At 44.6% G+C, this 26532-nt stretch overlaps 1 protein-coding gene across 7 annotated transcripts in view; it reads left to right on the top strand.

The window, feature by feature from the left end:
• frya (furry homolog a (Drosophila)) overlaps positions 1-26400 on the top strand; it is a 73599-nt gene extending 47199 nt beyond the window's left edge. For 5 of the 7 annotated variants that reach the window (XM_048980676.1, XM_048980677.1, XM_048980674.1 and 2 more), the window contains 30 exons: positions 150-296; positions 571-739; positions 842-932; positions 1058-1140; positions 1604-1754; positions 3950-4053; positions 5050-5235; positions 6121-6322; positions 7865-7986; positions 8349-8536; positions 9360-9454; positions 9563-10164; positions 11272-11369; positions 11499-11669; positions 11748-11888; positions 12817-12996; positions 13886-14050; positions 14604-14678; positions 15262-15432; positions 17504-17707; positions 18200-18343; positions 19133-19299; positions 19610-19817; positions 22213-22359; positions 22443-22541; positions 23088-23171; positions 24012-24029; positions 24333-24443; positions 24760-24950; positions 25039-26400. In XM_048980676.1, the coding sequence (XP_048836633.1) occupies positions 150-296; positions 571-739; positions 842-932; positions 1058-1140; positions 1604-1754; positions 3950-4053; positions 5050-5235; positions 6121-6322; positions 7865-7986; positions 8349-8536; positions 9360-9454; positions 9563-10164; positions 11272-11369; positions 11499-11669; positions 11748-11888; positions 12817-12996; positions 13886-14050; positions 14604-14678; positions 15262-15432; positions 17504-17707; positions 18200-18343; positions 19133-19299; positions 19610-19817; positions 22213-22359; positions 22443-22541; positions 23088-23171; positions 24012-24029; positions 24333-24443; positions 24760-24950; positions 25039-25297 (4773 nt within the window). In that variant the 3' untranslated portion in view covers positions 25298-26400. The other 2 variants (XM_048980673.1, XM_048980679.1) reach the window with 2 other exon arrangements.
• Positions 26401-26532: the final 132 nt, after the last annotated feature.

The raw sequence follows: 26532 nt of genomic DNA, 5'->3' as shown, positions 1-26532 counted from the left end.
TTCTGCTCATTATAAGATCATGAATTAGCCCACATCACGTTCTGAAGTATTAGTTACTTTCAAAGGGTGAATAAAACCTGTAATTCTTCCAAGTAAATTTTAGTTTAGTTTAGCTGATAACTTGTCCCTGCCCCCCTGCCTCCCCCCAGTACGGGGATGATATCCCTGGACCCGAGATGGAGAACGCCTGGAATGCACTGGTCAGCAACGACATGTGGGGGAGCAACCTGCGAACCGTGCTGCAGTTCCTGATCAGCCTGTGCGGCGTGAGCAGCGACACCCCTCTGCTGCCCTACGTGAGTCGCCCGGTGTGCGGCTCAGTGCTTCTGGGTGCTACGCCTGTGATCAGAAGGTCACCAGGTCAAATCCTGGGGTTGGCAGAGTGATCTCACCATTGGGCCCCTGAGCAAGAAGCTTAAGCCCCAGTCGCTCCAGAGACTGGCTCTCCCTGCTTTCTCAGTTGAATTCCACTTTAGACAGATGCATCTGCCACATAAATGTGAATGCGGTGGAGTTGTTGGGGGTTACAGTTGGGGAAAGATCCAGTGTTTGCCTGCCGTTGACCTGCAGATCAAGAAGGTGGTGGTTTATCTGTGTCGCAACAACACCATTCTGACCATGGAGGAGTTGCTCCTGGAGCTGCAGCAGACGGAACCAGTCAACCCCGTGGTGCTGCACTGTGACAACCCGCCCTTCTACCGCTTCGCGGCCAGCAACAAGTCCTCTGCTCCGGCGTCCGGTGAGCCTTACAGAGCATGCGGGGTCGTCGGGCCGCATGTTACAGCCTTTCCTGTCATACTGTCTTGTGGAGACCCGGTTTTTATCATTAAAATGCATTTAGGTACTACATCCAGCAATAACACGGTAGTGGTTGGCCAGGAGAGTTTCGTGGACACGGACGAAATGAAAGTCACCAGAGAAAATGAGGACAAGTAAGTCAGATTTGCCCAATGCCTTTTTTTGTCTATAAACTCTTCGAGGCGCCATTGCATGGATATAATGATGTCACATCTGCACACCCTTAACTCAGCGTCTTCCTGCGTGTCTGTGATCACAGGTTCAGCAATAAGATTCGCGTGTATAACCGCCTGGAGTCCCGCTACAGCAACAGCTCTGGGGGGTCGTACGATGAGGAAAAGAGTGAGTAACCAGTCACGAACCCCCCATTCTAGACCCTCGAAGCCTGAGAGTACTGCGGAAAAGACCTACAGTATTAATCTTTGAGGAGGACTAATTTTAACTGAAAGAACACACACCTCCCCCAGCAGCACAGGTAACAAGGCAGGTGGTGGTCATTGCTATGTCCCCATATGACCTGTAGGGGGCAGAGCATACATGGGGACAGCTCCAGTCTGAGTATTTCACAATGGCAGCCATTAGCTTCAATGAGAGTTTCTATGTTTCAGCAATTTTGGGGCAGAAAAAAAAGAGCAGTTAGCTGAGTACTACTGTCTTACCGTTGATGAGTCATTGCTCCATTTTCTTACTCATCTGCACTAGTTTGTGGTACTTGTCCTCCAAATGACTTTAAGAGTTTGGTCAAAGGGCGTGAGGTGGGCGGTTGCTGATTTTTTTTGTATCCGTGTGACCTTGTCCTCCTCAGACGACCCGCTGCCCCCCTATGCCAGCTGGCTGATGACCGTGCTGGAGACAAACCAGCCACACCCACTGCCCATGCCCACAAACGGGGGGTGCTGGGCGCCGCTGGTGGACTACCTGCCAGAGACCATCACTCCTCGGGGACCCCTGCACAGGTAACCCATGAAAGAGTCTCATCTCCACACAGAACATTCTTCTAATCCTGGCCCTTGAGCTGTGCGAATGACGCTTACGTGTTCTCTACATGAACCAGGCTCTCCCACCATCGAAAATGGTGTTAAAGCAAATTGTGCTCCGAAATATACTCACATTTTTGCTATGGTGATAAAATTCAGTGTACATTAATCCGTCAGTAGGTGCTGTGATTGAGAGCTATATTGCAGTACTTTAAGTGTAAGAATGCATCTTTGGTGGGAGTCCTGACTCTCTGGCAGAGACGTAAAAGCTCCATAAAACAATCAGATATTGTGCTAAAACACTGGTGCTCATATTTCCCATTACTACCGAGAGATTTATTTATTTTGTACCTAAATTAGGAGGCACCCTATGATCTTATTGTTGATGTCCCTGCTGTTGATGTCAGGTGCACATCCTGATTTCCTGAGTTCAATGCGTCCCTTGTTCAAAAAGGGAGGGGCTTGTGTTTCACTTCTATAACCAATCAGAGTTTTTATTGTGTGACATCCCCACATTAATTAAAACCAGTTTTCTCTGCTAAGTGATTTGTCAAGTACCTGCTGTATGGTTTATGCCTCGTATTAAGGGACGTGTCATAGATACAGAACATAGCAACATGCTTACCTACAAAGGCTATATGGAGCAATGCAAGGGCACATCTTTGTTTTATGATACTGATCATAAATTGGAGGTTAAGGCCCATCGACATGTGGTTATTCTGCGAAAGCCGGCCCCAAACTGACGACCGTCCCATCAGAGAGACAGAGGCTTAGCCTGCTGACCCGTACACCATTTGTGAAAATGAGGAAGAAAAATGGATCAATGTGGTGATGTCATACAATGAAGACTATTACTGGTTATACAAGTCGAACGCAAGCCAATCCCTTGTTGATCCAGGGACGTGATGAAATCAGGATGTCCAATGTCAGGCAGCCGAGGGACTTTCTCCCAAAGTCAGGAATGAGGGCAGCAAAGAAAAGCCTTCAGCCAACACGATAATAATCTTTGCAGAGTGACAAGCAGGTTGTAACTGAAACCAACAGAAATTATGCAGAATGGCAGAAAAAGGTGTTGTCAAGGTTAAAATGATCAGGAATACCAGGCCACTATGACATCATAATCTGAATTGCAGATAAACCGTAATATTATAATGCACAGTTGAGATATTTAAATGTCAGTTTGTGTTACTCTGCTCTTATCCGTTGGATTAAAAGGATTGTATTTGACTGCCTGGAACAGAGGAGTGCAGGGTTGATTGCAGAGTTTGGATTAATGTAATACCTCAGCCTGTTCCAGTGTAATGCGTGACCCAGCACTGCAGTGATTTAGTGATCAGATTCACTTAACAATGCCTAGGCCTGCCTTTACTGGTGTGGTGCATTTGACTTAAATGTGGCATGGTGGTGCAGTGGGTGGTTTGATTCCAGTTTCCTCCCACAGTGCAAGAATGTGATTAGGTTTCAGTTATTTCTCTAAATTGCCTATTGTGTGTGTGTGTGTGTGTGTGTGTATGTGAGAGAGAGAGAGAGAAAGAGAGCCTTACTGGGTGAGAGCTGCATGATGATGCATTGACAGGAGCAGTTACGTTTTTTTGAGTTTTGAATTCTGTAAGAGGGAAATCTGCATTCACTGTACTTTTTATTTTACTGGTTTCTTGTTTTTTAAAAGATGCAGAAATAAGTATTTGAGTTTGACTTAAGTATGTCTTTGTCTAATATTTAAACTTGGCTGATTGTTTGTAATAAGCCTTAAATCTCAAAGCCAGTGGCATAATGCATTTTATATCATTTGAAGTTAAGGTGCAGCTATTCCTGTTTTTTCTAGGCCCATGTTAACTACTTATAATAGGTACCCCTGTGATGGCTTTCTGGGTGCCAGCTGCACTGAAACATTTATATTTAGGCATGACTTTGGAAACATGGCAGCACAGCATAGCCTGCTGTAGTTTGTATACCACAGGATTGCCAGTTTTGGAGGCATGTAGCACAAAGTAAGGCACTGATGACCTTATGACCTACAGTTTCTTTTTACAAGTATTTTTGCAAATTACTCATATAAATCCACTGTAATTCAAAATTGATTTGGAGAAGATTCCGTGACATCAAGAACCCACCAGACAGCGGGGCGGGACCTCGGCTAACATTCTGACCAGTCTCTCCTGTGGTTACCTCAGGTGTAACATTGCTGTGATCTTTATGACGGAGATGGTGGTTGACCACAGTGTGAGAGAAGATTGGGCCCTGCACCTTCCCCTGCTGCTCCATGCTCTCTTTCTGGGTGAGTCTCCCACAGAATCCTAACTTCTTCCCGAGTTCCTTAATATTAGCAGTATCTGACAACTAAGCTGGAGCCCAGATACTGTCATTTCATATACTGAGATTCTGATGCCTTGCATCCAGAGATTGGCTGATTATTTTGACCTCTCCAACTTCAGTTTCCTGTACAGAAGTAAAATGTACCAAGTTCCTTGGTTCTGTGACCTTCCTGCAAAACAAATGTGTTTTGATGAAGACGTGTAAAGGTCATGGAATGTGCCACATAACAAAAGCCCAGTGTTTCCTTTTAAGTTTCAGAATGTTTGGAATGGTTTTATATACATGTGCAAGATATGTTCCAACCAATTTTTTAGATAAGCCTGTGTGAGGTTTTTTTTAAGACAGTTGAATTTTTCACTAATTCATCCTCTTGTTGCCTTTTACACATCATGGCACATTTTAAAAACGAAATTGTTGTGGAAATGTCCTTGTGGCTTTCAATGACTAATTTGTGACATGACTGTAGTTTGTAGTGACACCTGTTTCTTTGGCTGTTTGATTTCTAACGTGGAATGTGATGTGAAGGTCAGTGAGTGATGTGAGATTGACCAGGAGACATTTAGGTCTCCCTAGTGTTCTGGATAGTGCTAGCATGAAGTATAGCCCAATTAAGGTCTTCAAGAAGCAGGCGTGATATCTCAGAGAGCTCTGGTGAGGGGGCATGCAATGTGAAAAATGCAGTTATGTAGAACAGAGGTGGGAATGGCATGCACTCCTTCACCTTCTGTCTAAACACCTTGACATCATTAGAGTGTCACTTTGGTATGTCCCACGTTCCTGGAAGATTGAAGCTCGACACTTTTATCTAATCTTCCATGTAAGACATGTGGAGCATTTTCGGCATCAGGTAGCAGAACAGTTGCACACATAAACAGATACGTCGCCTCAGTTTTTACTGCCCAGTTTTCCCCTCCGAAACCACTGCTTTTCCTTCTTTTTTCCATGCATCTGCTGGCAGGACTGGACCACTATCGACCAGAGGTGTTTGAGCACAGCAAGAGGCTGCTTCTCCACCTCCTCATCACATTGTCCTGCAACAACAACTTCCAGGTCATCGCTTCAGTCCTCCTGCTCACCAGAGAAATAACAGCGAGCAAGACCCTAACGTCCAGAGGCAGTTACCAGCCGGAATACCTCTGCACAGGTCAACTAACACCGGCAAATGACTTAACACAGTCTGTGCTCTTGCTGGAAAAAAACAGCTTCATCAGCTTAAGCTGGTGAAGCTGGTTAACCTATGTATGATAAGTGACCACCTTGAGGTATGTTTTTGCATGATGGTTTTATGGTCTAGCTGGCCACACTAGAATGACCAGCTTAATAGGCTGGCCAAATCGGCATGACCAACCAGTGACCCGCCCAGTGAAACCATCAAAGAGCAGCAAGAGATGGGACATGACAAGTTTCAGACCATCTTAAACCATCATAGTTTTTAGCTGTTTTTTTTTCTACCCAAATACTCTGATTTATACATGTCTTAGTGCAGATAGAGATCTTAGAAATATCTTTTGATTGTTATGGCTTGTTCAGCTTGGCTACTTGTTTAGTAATTGAGATGAAGGCTCACTGATTGCGTTTATCAAGATAGCAACCAAGACCAGAAGAATCGCTATTTAACCATCTGTCTGTTAGATTTAACGTCGACAGTCCCTTGGTACTAAGTGGCCCTTCCTGAAACGGCCATTAGGGCAAACTGATTTTGGGTTCCTTTGGAAAGAAACGGATGACCTCTTATCAGGGAAAGAAAATGTTTGGAGATCCTGCCAAAAAGTGCATCACAGGTCGTCATTAAAGCATTCCATTCCTCTATTTTTATCTTGTTCTGGCAGTGGGCATTGTTGATATTAGGGTACCACGTGTCTCAGGTAATCCTTATGTAATAACAGGGCTGTCTCTGCCTTTGATAACTGCTAGTTAGTTCTGGACAGCAGTGACAACACGCTGAGATCCCCATAATTTCTATGTCTTTCCTTGGTAGTCGAATCAAACACCCACATTTAGCTAATCTCCCCCTCCCCTCTCTACCCAGGAGGCTTCGACTTCCTCCGGGAGTGCCAGGGCTCCCCGGTGCCGGACTCCGGCCTCAGCTCTTCCTCCACCTCCTCCAGCATCAGCCTGGGCAGCAGCAGCGGAAACCTGCCGCAAGCCCCGCAGGAGACGGACGACCTGGAGGAGCCGCCGGCCGAAGCTGATGAGAAGACCAACAAGCTCATGGAGTTCCTCACTACCAGGTAGCGACAGGAGCTTAATAATCAGATAACAGGCTCTCTGTGTGTTTAGATACACGGCATTGATAAAAAAATAAAAATAAATAAATAATAACAATAAAACATTGTATAATTAAAGGAGCCCTTACATATAAACTGTTACAGCTTAAGAAGAATTGTTAGAAGCAGGGAGGAACTAAGGGTAGCAACAATTCAGTAAATGCAGCTCTGTTTAAAATTGAGAGACCACTCCATATTTTTAAAAAATCTGCATTTTAAGTCCTGGTGTAATCCTGGTTCTGCTGGCAGAAGGCTACACTGCAAGGCAGGCTGCTTCCAGGCTTAAAGTTTCAGCGTTCTCAGGAAAACAGTACCTTTGCACCTCTGCTTGTCATTGGGGCTGTACCCTTATAATTGTACTCCGAGTAACATTCTAAAGGTACAAACAGCATTAGTGTACCAGCAATGGTACAGAAATGTTCCTCAGAGTCCATTTCTGTACCTTAAAAGGTACAATTACCTACAGCTAAGGGTACAATTATCAGACCCTTGAGGGTACAGTCCCAGTGACAAGCAAAGGTAAGAGTGCAAGACATAAATGCACAACAATAAGGTGAAGCAGGAGTCACTGGCAATAACCAAAAACCAGACAGACAGAGGGCAGAAGCGGCTTTCTAATGGCAGAGATGACCGTCACCTTATCCAGCAGTGCCCTCCTAATTGGAAAATGACCTCAGTGATCTTCAAATGGAATGGCAAACAATCAGTGCAGGTGTGAAGCGCACTGCTAGGACAGTGCATACCAGGCTCCTAGACTGAAGTCCCATAAAGCAAGGAAGGAGTGCTTCATCAAAGAGAAGCAGGGAAGCGCCAGGCTGCAGTTTGGAAAATTTTGCTGTGGTCTCTTAATTTTTCCAGAGCTGTATATTCCAGTCCAACCATTTTGTTCATACCTCACCTATAATAGCAACTATGTGCTGTTATTTTTTACTTTCTTATAACTCTGAGCATTTTTAAATGTAATTGCTTAAGTAGTTTATTTATTGCGGGGCTGCATTCCTTAGACGAGGGTTAAACGGCAGTGCCGCCCCGGAGCTACTGGAATTCTGCGTCCTTGCAGATCATTCAGCGTAGTATAAATACTGCTTAGTTATGGTTGAGTTGCTGCCCGATTCCACTCACTTCATACTATGAGAAGAGCCAGAGGTGCTTGTCTGTGGAAGGTAGTATGCTGTGTAAAGACTAGCCATGTGAGCTATCTGTGCGCCATCTTGTGTTCTTTGTAGGTAATTACATCTATATATATATATATATATATATATATATATATATATATATATATATATATATATATATATATATATATATAGCAAGTTTGTATACGTAATTGTCTTTTTAGTTTCTGATACATTATTGTAATAAGACAGGTAGAGTTATTCTTGTCAATTTCTACAGATTCTAAATGCATTTATTTCAAACCTAAGGGCTCTTCAGCATATCCAACAGCATTTCTACGGATGTCACCCTAGGATGTTTGTCTTTAATTTGTGGTGATATTATTTTTAGGCCATTTGGACCTCTGTGGTGCCATGAGGACATCACGCCCAAGAACCAGAACTGCAAAAGCACCGAGCAGCTGTCAAACTTCCTTCACCACATTTTGTCCGTGTTTAAAGAGTCCAAGTCAGGTGACTGCCTCACTTAGACCAAGCAAGCCTTTCACATGCATGTTTCAGTTCAATGCATATGTTATAGAGGCATTTGTTAACTGAGCAGGTATTCATATTTGGAGGATCTGGATGTCCAGGGCCAGATGCTAAATGCTAAGAAGCTAATGACCGATGCGCTACTTCACTATATATCCTTAGCACAGAGATGATTAGCCCTTGGCTAACACAATACATGACTTGTAGAACAGCTAGTATTTAAACCAAGCTTTATTAGACCATATGCACTGGGGTAACCGCTAGATTTCCTGAGTGTGCCTGGCCTTGTTCGGTGTCCCCTCCCTGTGATCGCACTCCTGAGATCCAGACCCCCCCCTCCACAGACTTCCATCTGGAGAAGCAGCTGAGTGACGTGGCTTTGCAGACAGCCCTGTACAGCTCCTCACGGCATTACGCCGGACGCTCCTTCCAGATCTTCAGGACTCTGCAGCAGCCGCTGTCCGCACGCTCTGTCTCTGACCTCCTGTCCCGCCTTGTGGAGGTGGTGGGCGAGCATGGCGACGACATGCAGGTGACACTTGTCGTCTGCTGTCCTCCTCATTCCAATGGGGATTCCGATGTTGTTTTTTTGTCTGTACTTATGAACAGGTACCACAGATAATGACAAATGTTAAATATAAGCCAGCACAATGTCCATCCATCCATCCATTTTCCAAACTGCTTATCCTACTGGGTCGCGGGGGGTCCGGAGCCTATCCCAGAAGCAATGGGCACGAGGCAGGAAACAACCCAGGATGGGGGGCCAGCCCATCACAGGGCACACTCACACACCATCCACTCACACATGCACACCTATGGGCAATTTAGTAGCTCCAATTAGCCTCAGCATGTTTTTGGACTGTGGGGGGAAACCGGAGTACCCGGAGGAAACCCCACGATGACATGGGGAGAACATGCAAACTCCACACACATGTGACCCAGGCGGAGACTCGAACCCAGGCCCCAGAGGTGTGAGGCAACAGTGCTAACCACTGCACCACCATGCTGCCCCCCAATACATTACAAATGATACCAAACAAATTATATGTGTGTGTGTGTATGTATTTACATTTAATAGTGTTCCCATCAATCACATCTCAGTAATGTGTGAAACATAACTTTTTTTTCAGCTGTGCATTACAACGCATTCATCAAAAGACCAGACAGACAGTAATGTCTGATGGAGACTTTGATTTTTTTTTTCCCTGGACTGTTTTTGAAAAAAAGAGTATAAACTGTTACAGTACTTTATAGCTGGGTGAATAAAACGTGGCTTCAAAGTATCCTGGGTTATTGACAAGTGGTTTTCCACCAAGTTCTGGGAATAACGAGCTCCTTTCTGACTGGTTTCGCAGGGCTATGTGATGGAGGTCCTGCTCACGCTCGAGTCAGTGGTGGACAATTTGGCAGAGTGTTTGAAGAACAATGATTTGATGGCTGTCTTATCCAGGCATGTTGCATTATTACTGAATTGTGTCATACTATATAGCATCACTGTGTTTAATGTGATTTTTCCATCTTGAATCGCATTGACTAAAGCTGTCTGTATGTCCATCAGGGCTGCCTCCCCAGACTTCCTCAGCAATGCAAAACTGAGGTCAAACAGAAAGAGTACGGGTCAGCTAGATCTGTACCAGCAGGGGGCAGGCATGAGCAGGGCAGAACGCGACCGCCACCAGCGCAGTTACTCCGTTCCCAAGAAGTTCGGAGAGGATGAGCGGTTCCTTGATCCTCCGAGCAGCACCCCGCTGGACCGGCTTCAGTCCAGTGGGCAGCTAGGTGTCCTGACGAAAGCCCACTGCCTTGCGCCCTGCAAGGACAGCGTCAGTGACCCGGCCAGCATCAACCACCCCTGCAACCTGCTGGCCACCATCTTTTGGGTGGCGGTGTCGCTGATGGAGTCTGACTTCGAGTTCGAGTACCAGATGGCCCTGCGTCTGCTGCACAAGCTGCTCTCGCACATGCCGCTGGACCAGCCTGAGAACCGGGAGAAGCTGGACAAGCTGCGGGCCCAGCTCCAGTGGAACGGCTTCACGGGCTTCCAGCAGCTGCTGCTCAAGGGCTTCACCTCGGCGGCCACACTCGACCTCACGCTGCAGCTCTTCCGGCAGCTCACACCTGTGTCCCGCGTTCCCGTGGTGGACACCTCCCAGGTCATAGGTATGAGGATCACAGTCTGCGGTTCATGTAATAATCTTGAACAGTGTTTTCTAACCCAGTCATCAGGGACCCACAGATAGTCCACATTTTTGCTCCCTTCCAGCTCCCTGTCAGACAGCCCATATTTTTGCTACTGGTAGTTGGGAAACAGCAAAAACATGGAGTGCAGTGGGTCCCCGAGGACCAGGTTGGGAAACACTGATCTAGAAGGATAAACATTGATGTTAATTACTATATTTTTGCCTTTGATCAGTGCAGCGGGTTCACGATGACATGCCACTATTTATACAGTTTGACCCAGAACACTGTATTTAATTAATTTAAACCATGATTTAGAGAAAGAATGCATGCTGTTTGAGTTTGGTCATTGCTTACACTGCTGCAACAAACAGTTACCCAGCATGGTAACACTTTACTAGACAGACCACAAATAATATAGTACTGTGCTGTTACTTATGTATTAATTAACCACAAACTCAGCCTTAGTTACATACTGATCTCATGTTAATTCATCATTATTGAATCGTGATGCATGTTTTTAAGCAGTTACTATATTTATTACTATATGTGTTAATTATGTAAACCTTTGTGAACTACAGAAGGCACAAGTCATGAATAATACAAGTTAAATACTGATCGCATGTTTGTTCATCATCAATGAATCATGATGCATCTTTCATCCCAAGCAGTTACTGTATTTGTTAATATATCTATTAGTCCTGTAAATCTTTGTGAACAACTGAAGGAACAAGTCATGAATAACACTAGTTAAATACTGATCTCGTTTGTTCATCATTAATGAATTGTGACGCATCTTTCATCTCAAGTAGCAAATATATTTGTCCATGATTTGTTTATGATTTGTACTTCAGTAGTAACTGAGTTATTACTAAATATTTGTGCTCAACATGTACATTGGTACATTTGCTAACAATATGTATAAGGCTGTATGTGGAGCGAATGGTGATTCAACACATTAGCACATGAGCTGGTAGTAATTATGAGGCTATATATGGAGTGGATGTGATTCAGTGGTACGCCTTAACCCACGTGTTAGTCACCATTAACACATTTGCCCCTGGGCTCACCCTCATCTTTCCTTGGCAGGTTTCCCCTTGAATGTTCTCTGTCTGCTCCCTCACCTCGTCCAGCAGTTCGACAGCCCCACTCTGTTCTGCAAAGATGTCGCTGAGAGAATAGCTCAGGTCTGTTACTTTGCCTTTGTTGGGGTTTACACTAAGACCAAGTCCCCTGCCTGCAGGACACTAAGCTGTTCTGGGTAAATGCAAGTCCAAAAACGACAGAGTTATGCATTTGATTGTACGATGTTTTAGGTCTGCCTGGAAGAAAACAACACCAAGCTTGCAAACCTGGCCCATGTGATGACCTTGTACAAAACACACTCGTACACCCGGGACAGCTTCTCCTGGGTCAGCGTGGTCTGCCGTTACTTGCATGAAGCCTTCTGTGACATTACCCTCAACATGGTTACCTACATGGCTGAGGTACGTGGTACATTTACATCACTTTTAACCCACTACACATTGATATATGTTATCTGACATGTTTCTCCTGCTGGACAGCTGTTGGAAAAGGGACTTCCCAGCATGCAGCAGTCCTTACTACAGATTATCTACAGTCTGTTGAGTCACATGGACCTTGGCGGAGTCCAGGTTAAGCCTTTCAACATGGAGGTGCTCAGGACTATTGAGAAGTTTGTTCAGGTGGGTCACTGAGGCATGCTGGTCCTCCTGTTCAGATTTTTTTAGGTAGCTCAGTAGGATGTAAATCATTCTGAAAGCCGCAGCTTTATATCGCATTCGCTACCAATACTTTCCTACAAGTTGTGGGTGCCTTTCTGTCGTATGGAGAGAGCACAGGGCTCACAGCAAAACATCGCATCTGGAAGGTTTCCACTGCTAAATTTCAACCCTTCATCGAAAAATGAGAGCTATTCTAAGAAAATGAGATGCATGATGCAGAACTCCTGCTGTCGCCCTGGGACTGCCTGGAAAAAGTTTGCCGCGAGGAGACATTATGCACCACGGTGAATATGTTTGTGAAGAATATGTTTAATCTATGGCTTGACCCCTTGTCTGTCTGAGTTGGGTATGCCACCTGCAGCATTCTCCTAAATCACATAACTGAACAGGAGAAGCCCATTGTTCTTCTCATAACCGCAAGAAATGTGGGCCTTATTTAACACCAACACGGGAAGAAAGTGGAAATATTTTGGTGACGGGAGCCTGTTGTATTTCCTGGTTACTGTTTCTTAAACAGACAGAGAAAGAATGCTGTTTCCCAGCAGATAAACAGTTCTTTAGGTTTTTTTTTTTTTAAAGGAGATTATGACCTTGTCCACGAGCAATAAATTCAGAGCCACACCCAGAGCGGCTTCATAAACAGTCCGCCGCCTTCGCTCCAGTTTCCACTGCAGAGTTTAGCGGCGCTGTCTGGCAGTGTGTTTCCTCTGCACTCTTTCCGCCTGGTACTCTTCCTGGAAGAGGTTTTCTCCACACGGCATCTTAGCTGAACCTTTTGCGGTACATTCTGTCTAACGGTGTCTGTCCTTCACGGACGTCGGTACTCCACAGACCTTCGGCGACTGCGTGTGTTTTCGAGGCTTCAGTGGGCTGTTCTTTCCTTTTCCAGACGCCACACTGGAAGGAGGCGTTGAACATTCTGAAGCTGGTGGTGTCCCGCTCAGCCAGCCTAGTTTTGCCGTCCTATGCCCACGGAGACCTTTCCCACGTGGATGTCGGCCGAGTGTGGGATGGCTCATCCAAGGCCCTGCCGGGGAAGACACTGGACTTCCACTTCGACATCTCGGAGGTTTGACACCCCCATCCCCACCCTCCGCCCTGTCTTTGCATCTGTTATTGTTAAAAAGTTAGTTGCAGTGTTCGAAACAGGACAGCGTGTTCCATATGGAAAGTAACATTCGGTCAAAAATGAGGTTTAAAAAACCCGGACACAATGTACTTTTTTCCTCTTGTTTTTCACTCACAGAGGCATGGTCCCTGTGTGATACCTTTTAGCTAATTTAGTTCTCAAAATGGAAACATTTCCTATCCAAATCTGATAGCATCAGCTCAGTATCTGAAAATTTAAGGTGGACCAATTAAGAGGCAGCCGTGCAAAGATGAGAAGGGGGGGAGATGAAGGGGACTGGGTGCGGCAAGTGTGTGGGAACCAAACACTGAGCTATTTGTGTGCTTTATGAATTACAGGAAATGATGTCAGTACAGCAGTCGCTTTGTATCTTGAATCAGTTGGAATTTTAGACACAGCCTGCATGGGAAGTAGCCCAAACATCACGGCTAGTTAAGAAATGTGAAACAGACCCTCGTGTCTCACTGACAAATACCTCAGTGGTATTTTTAGGCTGTACAGAGAGGGCAGCAGCTCGCTCTTACCAGTGACCAGGGGGAGTCAACATTAACTGCTCACAGATGGATTTGATCAGAGTTTGGGAAATCCATGATCGGGAGGTGTCTCCCTCTCAGGGAATCTGAGAGCTGGAAAAGAATCAGAGAGCTGTGCTTACTGCTCTGGCGGGTGCCTAGAAAATTCATGCCGCTTCCGGGACAAGTGCAGTAGATTGAGGAGATGAAGATGTGAGCTAGTGCAGGGAGTAGAAAGGAGGCGAAGAGAGGAGACACATCTTCTCCCAGGCTGGCCTCCTTTGGACGCGACTCACTGCCCTGATCTGTGTGCACAGACGCCAGTGATCGGCAGGCGCTACGATGACCTGCAAGGCTCCCCAGGGCGAGACGGCAAGAGCAGGCCCGTCACAGTGACCCGCAGCACCTCCTCCACCTCATCGGGGTCCAACTCCAACAGCGTGCTGGTACCGGTCAGCTGGAAACGGCCACAGCTGTCTCAGGTGAGGGTTTTGCTTATAGTCTCTGAAATGGTTAATGATGAGATGAGCAGGCATGGGGCGATCAGCAAAGCTTTGAGGTGAATGACATTCCCTGCACTGCTACAGAACACTCTCATTTGTTGTTTGCGTTCTGCTGAGAATAGATTGATTTTTCATTATTACTTATGTCATTATGTCACAACATACAGCAGTATTTCTCAGTCCTGTTCCTGGTAGGATCACAAGCCATGGTTGGTTTTTCTGGAGTGGTTCTCTCTACTAAACCTGCACACATGCTGTAAAATAAGCCTGTTACCTGCTGCTTATTAAGACGCGGGAGTGAATTCGGATCTGGGGTGGTTTCCTGAAACGTCCTTAACAATAATACATGGACTACAATCTTCGTTAGGTTTCTTCCTTGCGCTCTGAATGCGCAGAAAATTTCAAAAAGTTCAGATTCATAATGATAAGGAATTATGTTAATTATGTATTTGTTTAGTAATTGAGAAGGAAGGGGAGGGGGGATCTGCTGATATTGTAGTGGACACAATTCCACCCCTGGTTATTTCCACAGAGGAGGACACGAGAGAAGTTGGTTAACGTGCTCTCCTTGTGCGGGCAGGAAGTGGGTCTGGCCAAGCACCCGTCGGTAAGGGAGTCAATCACCGCTAATAAAGCCGACTGAAACCAATAACAATGATCAATATCAGAAAACTACACAGTGCAGAGTAACCCCACCCCCCAGGTACTGGAGGCGGGGCCAGTGGTGCCAGCATCATGGTTAAGACTCTGGACCAGGGGTATCCAAATCTGGTCCTGGAGAGCTACTATCCAGTAGGTTTTCTATCATACCGGGCTTCTGATAAGCCTCTCCTGTTCCTGGTATTTACCTGAGAGCAGGTGTAGCTCTTCAGAAGCCAGGTATGATAGAAAACCTACGGGATGGTACCTCTCCAGGACCGGAGATGGAGACCCCTGCTCTGGACTCTGTTAAACTGAAGGTTTTTGGTTCATGTCCTTGTTAGGGCCTTACTGTAACCTTCAGCAAGCCTTGACTAGCTTTAGTATAAATATACAGATGTATAAATAGGTACATTTATAATTCTGTACAAGAGCAACAATTAAACGATTTGATGGAATGGATTTTGCAATGCTTAACTTATAATTCTGTGATGATGGTACCTGACAGCAGTACTGTGATATCTCCATCCCCACCTCACCTCTGACCCCAGGTGATCTTTTCGTCCTGTGGGGAGCTGGACCTCCCTGATCACCAGCCCAGCCTGGTGTCCTCCGAGGACGGGGGGCGTGAACCGGACAACATGGACGACACCACTTCCGAGCAGCAGTTCCGTGTCTTCAGGGACTTTGACTTCCTAGACGTGGAGCTGGAGGACGGAGAGGTGAGACTTTACACTCGCTCTGATGCGATGTGGAGGCTGCTTATTGGCTGAGCCAGAACTGTGAGTCAGAGTCTGGGCTAAAAAAACTGTCTGTAATGTTTGAGTATCTTTTCAAGTAATTTTCCTGTTTTACTATGTAGAAAGCTAATTCGTTTTTAAAGTTTAAAGCCATGGTATTCTATGAGCAATAGAGAAATATAGTTTTTTCCTTGACAGAAATGTTTGCTCTAAGGTTTTTAAACTGTTTTACTTGAATAGCAAGATTGCCAGTTTAGATTTGTGGTCCTCGCATGCGCTACCCCATTTTGACTATATTTTAAACATATCTCTAATTTAAATTGTGCATGCGCTACTTATTAAATACATACTTTATCATCCTTCCTAATCCGCTGTTGTAATTTGGTTTCTTTTTGTTTTTTGGTCTGTGCCACCTAGGAACTCCAGGTAAGATCAGCCATGCTGCAGTTTCGACAGCTTGTGCAGTAACAGAGTGTAGTACTTCCTGGTTTAGACTGTGTCGTCATGGTAACTGTAGTGTAGAGGGTGATCTTTGTGCATGCTCATCTCAGTGTTTTGGGGCAGTGAATGAGATTATAGATCCACATAATACAAACTGAGGAGTAGAAGCAGGATTAAAAACTAATGATCACAGCCAAGCTGCATGACTACATGGGTCATATTTAACCAGTACATTCAGACTGTCTGTTTGTAAACATCTGCTTGACAGAGTGACTCAGGTGAGGTCATAGGAGCTCATTGAGTATGTGATATTTACCAATTATATCAGAAACTGTGCCAAATTCATACCCAACTGTCATATTTAGCGATCTGCCAGCCAACAACTCATAACAAGTTCTGTCATTAGGAAATGGACACCTAATTTTTGATAACTAATGCATTGATTAATTACCTAATTTACTGCAATAAGCAGACATGCTAAATAAATAAACTTGTGTATTACAAATGACGTTATTAAAACGTTAATGGTTAAATTAGCCGTTGAGGTCTGAAGTACCCACAGGAGTTGCCAACAGAGCCAGTTTGCAAACTGCTGATGGTTTCGCCAGGTCACGTGACACTTTGCGTGTGGATGGAAGGAAGCGTATGGCTGTTATCGCATGCCAAGTAGCGCCTTTATCCTGTGCTAATCAAGTCACTAATAACTCCCACTAGTATGTTACGTAGAAATGACTGGAAACCCGGCTGTGTGCTTCGGATTTCCTCCTGGGTGCTCTTCCACCCCTCTGAAACCGAACATCCAGTGGGTCCTGTGATGAGAAGTAGAGGTGGAGCAGACCAGCAGCATGATCTAATTTGGTACATGGGAAAAGAGCAGAGCACTTAAAATGCCATTTTCTGTTGTGCCTGTTAACGATCAAAAACAGGCACCCAGACGGATACGGCGTGGATGTCTTTCTCAATGTTTATTACGGTAGCCCATCATTTTCATCTTTACCTATATGCAACGTTTTACCCACTTAAGAGTTGGGTTGAAAAATTCCAGGTCTTTTCAGCATAAAACGTCGCTTTAATTCGCTGGTCAGAGATCATGCTCATCTGCGTCCCCTGTCACCTGTCAATTAACCGTCAGCTCCATTCTGCATGCCATTCCAAAGCGGGGAAGCGTACCTCCCTCTTATCCGCGTGGAATACTTTAAGCCTGTCGCCACGGAAACTCCCTTGTTTAAGCTGGAGCCGGGGCGGAATGTGAAAGCATGTGGTCAAGTCTGAGGTCGCTGAAAAGCTAAATCGAACCCAAATCCATTTGGCAATAGCAAAGGAGCTCTCCCTGGACTCCTGGGAATAGATAAAGTAAATATTTCATTATTTCAGCTAGTTCTTAATGTGCTCGTATACTTATATGTTTTATTATTTATAACCACCAAGCACTTTTTTTTAAGTAACCTTGGGAGTTTGTGACCTGTCCTCGCATATGGCCCATGTGGCGTTAGGCGTTCCTCATCCACATGTTCTCCTGTTTACATTCTTACTAAGGCACTCATGGTGGGAGGCGAGTCGACAGCTCTGGTTCTGGTGGGCGTGCAGTGCTGAGGGCTCCATTGTCTTGCAGGGCGAGAGTGTGGACAATTTTAACTGGGGGGCACGGCGACACTCCATGGACAGCCTGGACCAGGGCGACTCGCTGCCGCCACGGGAGGAGCGCCAGCACTTGGGCAGCATGCCCAGCCTGGGCCAGCCCGCCCCCGAAGATTCTGACGAGTCATCGGAGGCGGAGTCGCTAACGGCCAGCCAGATCCTCTCTCACTCGCAAATTGTAAGTCTCGCCCCATCCCCTACATATCTTCACTTCTGCGAATTGTGTCGGTGAACTTAATGTAGCGGCGTTTAGATCAGTGTGGATGAGGAAACGTTTTCCATTTATGAACAGTGCAGCTGCAGAATGGCTGAGGGTTTAGGGAGTTTCCTGCTCACCTCGTAACTCCCATCTTCCATCTATCCCAGTTTTGGGGAAGGAGTTTCCTCACACTACATCCTGCTAACACCAGGCTTAGCTCCACCCTGCTCCTTGCTGAGTCACTCTGCTCTAACCTCTCAGCTGCCACTGACAAGCTTGCCTGCTCTCACTCCAGAAAGTAATTCAGCTTTGTCCTCTGCCATCATTTTCAATGCAGCTTATGCCTACTTTAAGCTGTTGGTTTACTGTGGACCAGCTGACGCCTTGCGGAACTTTTGCTTAGTGCTTATTGCTGTGGGTTTTGTGTATTTGTTTTGTCAGTCTGCAAGGACTCTTGTTGTACTCCGACAGATCATGAACCTCTCCCCCGCTGAAGAGACCAATCACACGGACTCTTTGTCCACCTCCTTTGACACAACGTCAGCCGAGCCTCTTTCTCTGAACACTCGGACTCCCAGTCTGGAAATCTCTCCACCGGAAGACCTGAACCAGCCGGTGAATAAGGGGTTTGGGGTGACGGACCACTGGGGACAGCCTCACCCCTATTCTTACCGCGCCTCCATTCTCGAGTTGTCCACCAAAGTTGCCAAATAAGAATGTTGGATGCTGTTCTCTTATGCACTATTCTGATTTGTCCCAATCTATTTCATCTTTGGCAGCTTTATGAAAAATTAACTCTGCAACATAAGGGAACTGGGTGTTTATCTTATTATTCTTTGTTACAGCATGCTTTCCCGAGCTTAAGTCTAACAGACAATCTTTCATTAGTCGTAAGACATTTAGAGTTCCTGCTTTATCCTTTTGTGGTGTATAACCCTGTTTTCGGGCGCATGCATGCTTGGGGCTTTTTGTCTGGGTTGTGCTCTCCATGTGGCAATGTGTACAGCTGCTTTTATGAGCTGCAGAATGCTATTGGCTCATTCGTAGCATGTGACAGAGCTAGAAAGGAGAGGTACACATTGCCTCCAGCTCAGCTATGGGTGCCAGAATGTTTGTGCGTCATCTCCAAACATTTCTGAATTGGCATCATTGGCACTCAAGAATGTGTAAAAACGCTAAGGAATAAAAACATCTTCTGGATTGTCTCTGCCTTTGGAAAAGGTCAGTGTATTAATGATAATATGGTAGTTAATGCTCATAAATATGTCTGTGTTTTATGGATTGTGTGCTTTATTTAATATGGGGGTATGGGCTCTGGTGTCATATGCTAGCCTTTGGTCGTAGACTGTGAAGTGCTGAGTGGTCTGACACTGATGTGGACCCCGTTGGGATTTTACGCCACAGACTGATGTGTCCGGGGACGATGACGACACCAATGCCCACGAGGATGGCCTCTCGTTCTCCATCAGTGACCTCGTACCTGGCTTCCATGGTGGCACCAGCATCGTGTTGGATATGGGACGTGAGGAGGATACAGGGGAGCAGGACCTGGACCCAGGCCTTCTAACCAGGTATGGGACCATAAGCATCTGTGTTCATCACCCAGAGTTAGCACTACCAATCCAAGCATCCAACAGGCAGGAACTTACAAGTTGCTACCCAAGGAATTCCTGCTACTTTTCCTCAACAGTGGACATAGTGAAATAGGATTTGACTGGACCTGACTCTTTTTGTTTGCCGGTGCTAGCGCTAATTGCTAATACATCATTAATTAGCACGGACGCTATCAATGTTGTCAGTTGTACCGTTTTCACCTCCGTGGGCTACAGACATGGTTTGTCCCACCACTAAGCCATGGCACTTGTGTGCTTCCTGCCGCAGCCTGGCCGAGGAGGACAAAGACGAGCTGCTGGAGTCGCGCTCCTCTCCGCTGCCGTCTCCGTTCTTCTCCGCCATTCTGGCCGCGTTCCAGCCGGCCGCGTGCGACGACGCAGAGGAGGCCTGGCGCTGCCACATAAACCAGCTGGCGTCCGACACGGACGGCTCCTGCGCTGCCTACACCTTCCACATCTTCTCCTCACTCTTCCAGGTAATGCCCCCCCACACCCCCATGGAGTGAAACGGAATCTGACCCAGAATGCCAATGGGCTAAACAGATGCTATTTTAGTCAGAAAGTCAGATTTTTGATAATTCTTCAAATAAGTTGCCACCAAACACTTTATAGTTGGTGTCAGCAGAAAAGTTTGATTGGGGTGGCCATCAGGGGCCAGTTATGTTTTTGGGGGGTATTCGCACCACACAGTGTATATTCTATGGTTCTGCTTAGAAAATAAGAGAATGCACATTTTGTTTTACTTATTTTGATGTGGGGTGGAAAGAGGGTGGCCATGTTATTATTATATTTACTTGGGGAGGTCAAGGCCCCCGGGCACTCTATAGATCCACTCCTGAGTCAATGGTCTGGAAGATTCAGCACAAATCCCTGTGGGGAGCCGGTGTTGAGGCTGTGGAGAGCTGAGGCCCCATTTTGACTCTCTGTGGCCGGTCGCTGAGAAAGTCCTTAATCCAGAGGCAGGTGGAGTGTGAGAAGCCAAGGTTGTTTAATTTTGTTACCAGACTATTTGGGATGATCGTGTTAAATGCCGAGCTAAAGTCGACGAAAAGAAGCCTGGCATAACTGTCCTTCTGTTCCAGGTGGGTCAGGGTTATGTGGAGGGCTGAGGCTATTGTACCCTCCGTCAATCTGCATTTCCTGTATGCAAACTGATGAGTGTCCAATGTGGGTGGAAATCCTTAAATGATGTGATTTCTGACCAGTTTCTCAAAACACTTCATTACAATTGGAGTGAGAGCCACTGGCTCGTTTAGGCTGCTGATTGTGGTCTCACAGGGATAAAGGTTGAGGCCTTCAGTCAAGGTGGGACAATGGTCTGTGTTAAAGACAGGTTCAATATTTTAGTGAAAACCCCTGTGAGCTGGTCTGCACAGCACTCTACTTGTGACGTCGTCAGGTCCTGCCGCTTTACTGGGGTTTATGGCTCATAGCATGTGCCTCACGTCATGCTCCCCCACCCTGAAGATGTGGCTGGTGTTCACCGCTGGATGTGATGTAGTCGGATCTGGTGTTTTTTCTTCAAAGCGGGTGAAGAAGCAGTTCAGCTCCTCCGTCAACGGAGCATCACCATCCACAGCAGTCAGATTACAGAGCTGAATAGTTTTAACATAATAAGCATTTAAGTTTTGTTTCATTGCTCCCATTCCTTGCTGGAATCCCATATGAGCATAAATTGAAATTCAAATCAGAAAATTAAAACGGGGAACACTGCCCAGCATTACTATATATAATAATCTATACTATATAGTATAATCGAATACACCTGACCTTAATATTCAGCTACTCCCTTTGATTAGATTTTTCAAGAGTGTAAACTTACGATCCGTAACCTAAAGTCTTACACAGGAGAGAAGATTATGGCCTGAGGCCACTAACGTCGTGGGCAGAAGGTTATTGGATACAATGGTAATTAAATTGATGTTTAATAACGGATATTTTGTCCTTAATGTTTCTCTTCCGCTTTTTTCTTTAATTACGCCTAGAACATTTTTTTGGTCATTGAATGGCAGTATTTTTCAGCCAGGATGTACTAGAATGCAGATATTACGGCTAGCAACTATATATAGAGATATCAGGTTTCATTTACTATGAGGAAATATGTATTGGTAGTGACCGACCCATATATGTTGGTTTCTGCTGCCATTATTCATGCTATCAAACAAAGTGCTCCAATTAACTGAGAGGTTGATTCCTTTGCAGCATTATACAATTCGATAATGTGATTGTGTCTGGGGATGGGCTGGCCCCCCATCCTGGGTTGTTCCCTGCCTCGTGCCCATTGCTTTCAGGATAGGCTCCGGACCCCCCACGACTCAGTAGGATAAGTGGTTTGGAAAATGGATGGATGGATGGATTGTGTCTGGGTTTCAGACACATTAGCACCACCTAGCAGTATCCTGGGCATAGATCAGCAACTTTGTGCTCATGCCTCAGTTCTTCAAAACAGAGAAAAGTCTCAAAAATACGTCACTCAGTTAAGGTGTGTCACATGATGCACAAATGTGCTTTTAATCATTCATAAACTGGTTGTACAATTGAAAAAATGTTGTCACAAAAATACACACTTGAAAATTATGAGGAATCTGTACAAATAGATCATTTGTTCAGGGATATGTTCAAGTATTTGTACAAATCATTCTGCAATTTTCAAATGCAAATTTACAAGGCACCGGTTAAAAGATATTTGTGTGAATAGTAAAACACATATGTGACATGTTTGTTAGACTGGACACACATGCATTTGTCAGTAATACTGAGGCTAATCTCTCCATAGATCAAAGCAGTGTGGAAGTCATGAACAAACGACAACTACCTTTATCTACATTTCACTCTGCCTATGCAGCAACAAAATGCTTGTTCTCATTTCAGAACATTCAGAAGAAATTCTGCTCACTAACCTGTGATGCTGCTGGTTACCTTGGCGACAACCTACGGGGTATAGGGGCCAAGTTTGTGAGGTCATCCCAAATGCTGACATGTTCTGAGTGCCCCACACTCTTTGTAGATGCAGACACTGTGAGTAGCAATGGATGTCTGTCTATCTCTCATACATACACACGCAGACACACACCAACTTAATACCTGCTTATCTTTCCCAGATCATCTCTTACGGGTTACTGGAGAAGCTGAAGTTCAGTGTCCTGGAGCTTCAGGAGTACCTGGACACTTACAATAACAGAAAAGAGGCTGCAGTATCTGTGAGCAACTAAATACCTTTTCTGTTCTTTTGACTTTCATGAGTACACAGGTGACACTCACTGGATCTCTGTGTTCTGTGGTGAGCACTGGGTGTCGCACCTTAACCATCGTGTTTATCAGCTCTTCCTCATCCTTCTTGCTTAGTGTCTTATGAGGGGAGGTTAGCTGAGCTGAATCTGTTTAGCCTTGTGCAAAGGAGACTAAGGGGGGGACATGATCCAGGTATATAAGATTCTAACAGGTCTGGATGCTGTTCAGCCAAATGGCTACTTCAGTCGTTAGTTAAATACTAGAACTCGTGGCCATAGGTGGGAATTAGCGGGAGAACATTTTAAAATGAATTTGAGGAAGCACTTCTCTACACATCATTTAAGTGTGGAATACTGTACCTGCATTGTACCTGTTAGTGTAGTGCAAGCTAAAACCTTGGGGTTCTTTAAATCAGAGCTAGATAAGATTTTAACAGTTAAGTTCTCCCCAAACGAGCTTGATGGTCCGAATGACCTCCTCTCGTTTGTAAATTTCTTATGTTCTTATATTCTTAGTGGTTACGAAACTGCAAAGCCAGCTTCCCCAAGGCCTCAGGGAACAGAGTTATTACCTGCCAACCAAGAGATTCAGAAGAAAAGGTAGGAATCCCTGATGAGACTGTCCTGTGTTGATGATGTTCACCCATGTAAACAAATCAGAATATCAGATGGACTGCTGTTGCATACTAATGAGATTAACTGATTAACCACTAGAACTTTGTTTAGGAAGTGCTTGCTTAATGTGGATTTAATTGATTATGTAAAAATAATTATAATGTTTGTTCAGTGTTTCGCGTTTATGTTAGTAGTGACATCAAAACCATTTACTTTAGAGGCTCCAGTTACCGCAGGTTACTTCTGGTTCCATTTCAGTTGACCTTTTACATGTTTCTCTATGAACCACACTCTCTGGTAGCTCTGTGAGTTTAATACTTTCATTTTCCTCCCACTCTTGATCTTGGCTTGTTTGGACGATCCCCTGGTTGCCACATATCATACTGACTCTGCCCTGCTTTGCTATGCAACCTCTGAACTCTGTTGGGAAGAACAGCAGAATCCCAGACCAAAGCAAAAAATCTAAGGGGAAAACCAATTGAAAACTGATTGCCTGCCACTGAAAGTGTTGAGGAATGGTTCAGAAACACTTACGTCATTTATATATGCTAACGTATGTTAAAGGGAGTCCCAGCAGAGTACTCACTGTGCTTTTCCTTCTGCCTAACTGCTTTTATGCCTGGGCTGCCAAAAAACTCAAATAAGGCCTCCAAGATCCCTGTAAGCTTTTCAAACTGCATTTCTCTCTCCTGCTCCTTGCATGTGAGACTTAAGACATTTGCTAACCGCTAACGACACTTTCTTTGGCAGAAGAATGCATGCTCTTCATTGATTTTTCTGTATGTACTTCTGTTTCTCTTGTCCTGTGACATGCTTGCTCTGTAGCAAATGGAGTCTCTGGCTGTAAGTTAAAATAACAACTATTTTTTCATGAATACAAAGGCAAAATACATAATCAATTCATTTCTGAAGTATCATAATTATGTCAGCTACTCAACATCACTGTGTAAACACTATTTACGTATCAGTGGCACTCTTTAAGGGCTATATAGTAGTTGAGTTTAGCCGGATCACTGCACCTGTATGCATTAAAGACTTTCAATTCTGAGATGTGACGCTCTGTATAAATACATGGTACTGTCCTGCTGCAGCAGATTTGCAGTTAATCTGAACATGTGCGCATGTTTGTGTGTGTCTCCTCTTCAGCAATTGGAGTTATGTCAAAGGCTGTACAAGGTCCACTTCCAGTTGCTACTGCTCTTTCAGTCCTATTGTAAGCTGATTGGTCAGGTCTATGCCATCAGTTCTGCTCCAGAGGTATAACAATCCTGACGCAGTCTTTCCTCCAAAGAAAAGCAAATTTTGGTCATATTTTGCATTTATCATTATATTAACATAATACTTAGTTACTTAGTTAATACTTAGTTAAGAATGTTAAGCTCTCAAAATCATTTTCATTGGATGTACAGTTTGCTAAATTGCCCTTTGGTGTGCATGTGTGCGTAAATGATGTGTGATTTTATGTGATTTTAAAAAATTGTTTTGTACAAAGACCAGTCACTGTCATCCATTAGTAGTTGTTATGTTGCTTTAGTAATTACTTCTGACTTACTTCCTTAATAACCCCTTGTAGCTGCTGAACATGTCCCAGGAGCTGAGTGCCTTAAAGAGCAATTTAAGAGCTGCAGCTGCGTCAGTAGTTGCCAAAGAGATCCCCTCACTGGACCCCATTTTCAGCTCCTCTGAGGCAGCCGTGCAGGCCGTCCTGGAAAGCCTGAAAAACAATCAGCTCGCAGCCACCATCCAATACATACGTCACTGCAGGTGAACATCTCACAGCGGCATTGCAATGTTCTGTGATCGGGAGGATTCGTATAGTTCTCTCATCTGATTGGTGCTTATCCTTCTACAGGAGGACTTGGCCCAATGACATCTTTGGCAGCAATTCTGAAGACGAGGTCCAGACCCTGCTGAATATCTATTTCCGCCACCAAACACTTGGCCAGACTGGCACCTTCGCCTTGGTGGGCTCTGACCAAGACATGTCACACATCTGTGTCAAGTTGATGGAGCTCAATAGCGAGATACGGGACATGATCCATCAGGCCCAGGGCTACAGAGTGGTCGGTACCTACCTCCCAGATTCCAGCGTGGCAGGCACAAGTCTCTAATAGGAGAGAGGGCACATTTAGCTCAGCCCTTCCTCCTATTTTAGGCTGTCATTGCACCTTCTTTAGCCTGGAGAAGTTCTGGGGTAGGTTCTCCTGACCTTGCTTGGTTGGCAGGAGCTCCTGGATGCCCAGTGTGCAGCAATACTGTGGAAGTGAAAGGAATACAAGACTCTTTTGCATAAAAGACTGAATCTTTACTTTTTTTTGCACTAATAAGTATACATGAAGTCACAAAGTCACGTGGTGGCTGTGGCAGCTGCTGGGATCAGTGACTACCACCCCTAACAAAGACATATACCAAAGTTATATTAACTTATTCTTCTGCAGATGTCTGCCATTTTTAACGTTTAGGGAAAACGTGCAATGCTTCACGTGAGTGAAAAAATGTTACTATACCATTCAAAGAATGTTTTTTTTTCTAATTATAGTGCTTCTGGCTACTTGAAATTCTAAGGAACTGAGAAAGTGGCATATTATTTCATTTGTTATTACCTGGAGAAGGTGGAGAGCGTGTTTATATGTGCACCAGACTGTAACCAGATTATCATCCATCGCACACTGTAGCACGTTCATTTATGAACATACATGCTGAACTACTTTGACACTACAGCAAAGATGCTGTCATTTGATATTTCTGTTGGTCACTTATCATTTGCTATATTCATCTTCCATATGCATTTTGCTGGTGTTTTTTCTCTATAGTTCTTAGCTTCTACAGTTATTTATATTAAAACAACATGCATTTAACTTAGTAGTTTTATAGGACATAAGGAAACAATGTTCTATCTATTAAAACTGCCAAGCATGCATATTTTACGTTTTATGAAATGTATTAGAAATATTTATAAACAAAAGAAATTATTTTAACTGAAAGATACATTTGTATATACTACAGAGAGAGCTTTGTTGGTAAAATATTTTTTAATTTGCGATGAAATAAACTGCGTGAAAACGTGGAAAAGGAGAAAGGAACACAAAGTTTCCTTAAGAATTTTCACAGTTGGTTTCTCAACTTGTAAATACTTTTGCTTTTGTGAAGTAATTTTGGTTGATGTTCTGTAAACTTATGTAACAAAATAAAAATCCAAAATGCTGAACAATAACTATTTAATGTACTTCTCTTTAAGGTGTAACAAAGTTTGGGAACAATAGTATGGTTGCAGAGCAAAAAAGAGCTTAATCATAAATGCTTTAAAACTGTAAAATTATAATATGATTGTCTATAAATATCAATA

This window comes from Brienomyrus brachyistius, chromosome 17 (genome assembly GCF_023856365.1).
Source record: "Brienomyrus brachyistius isolate T26 chromosome 17, BBRACH_0.4, whole genome shotgun sequence".
NCBI lineage: Eukaryota > Metazoa > Chordata > Actinopteri > Osteoglossiformes > Mormyridae > Brienomyrus > Brienomyrus brachyistius.
This window is presented reverse-complemented; position numbering and strand designations above follow the sequence as displayed.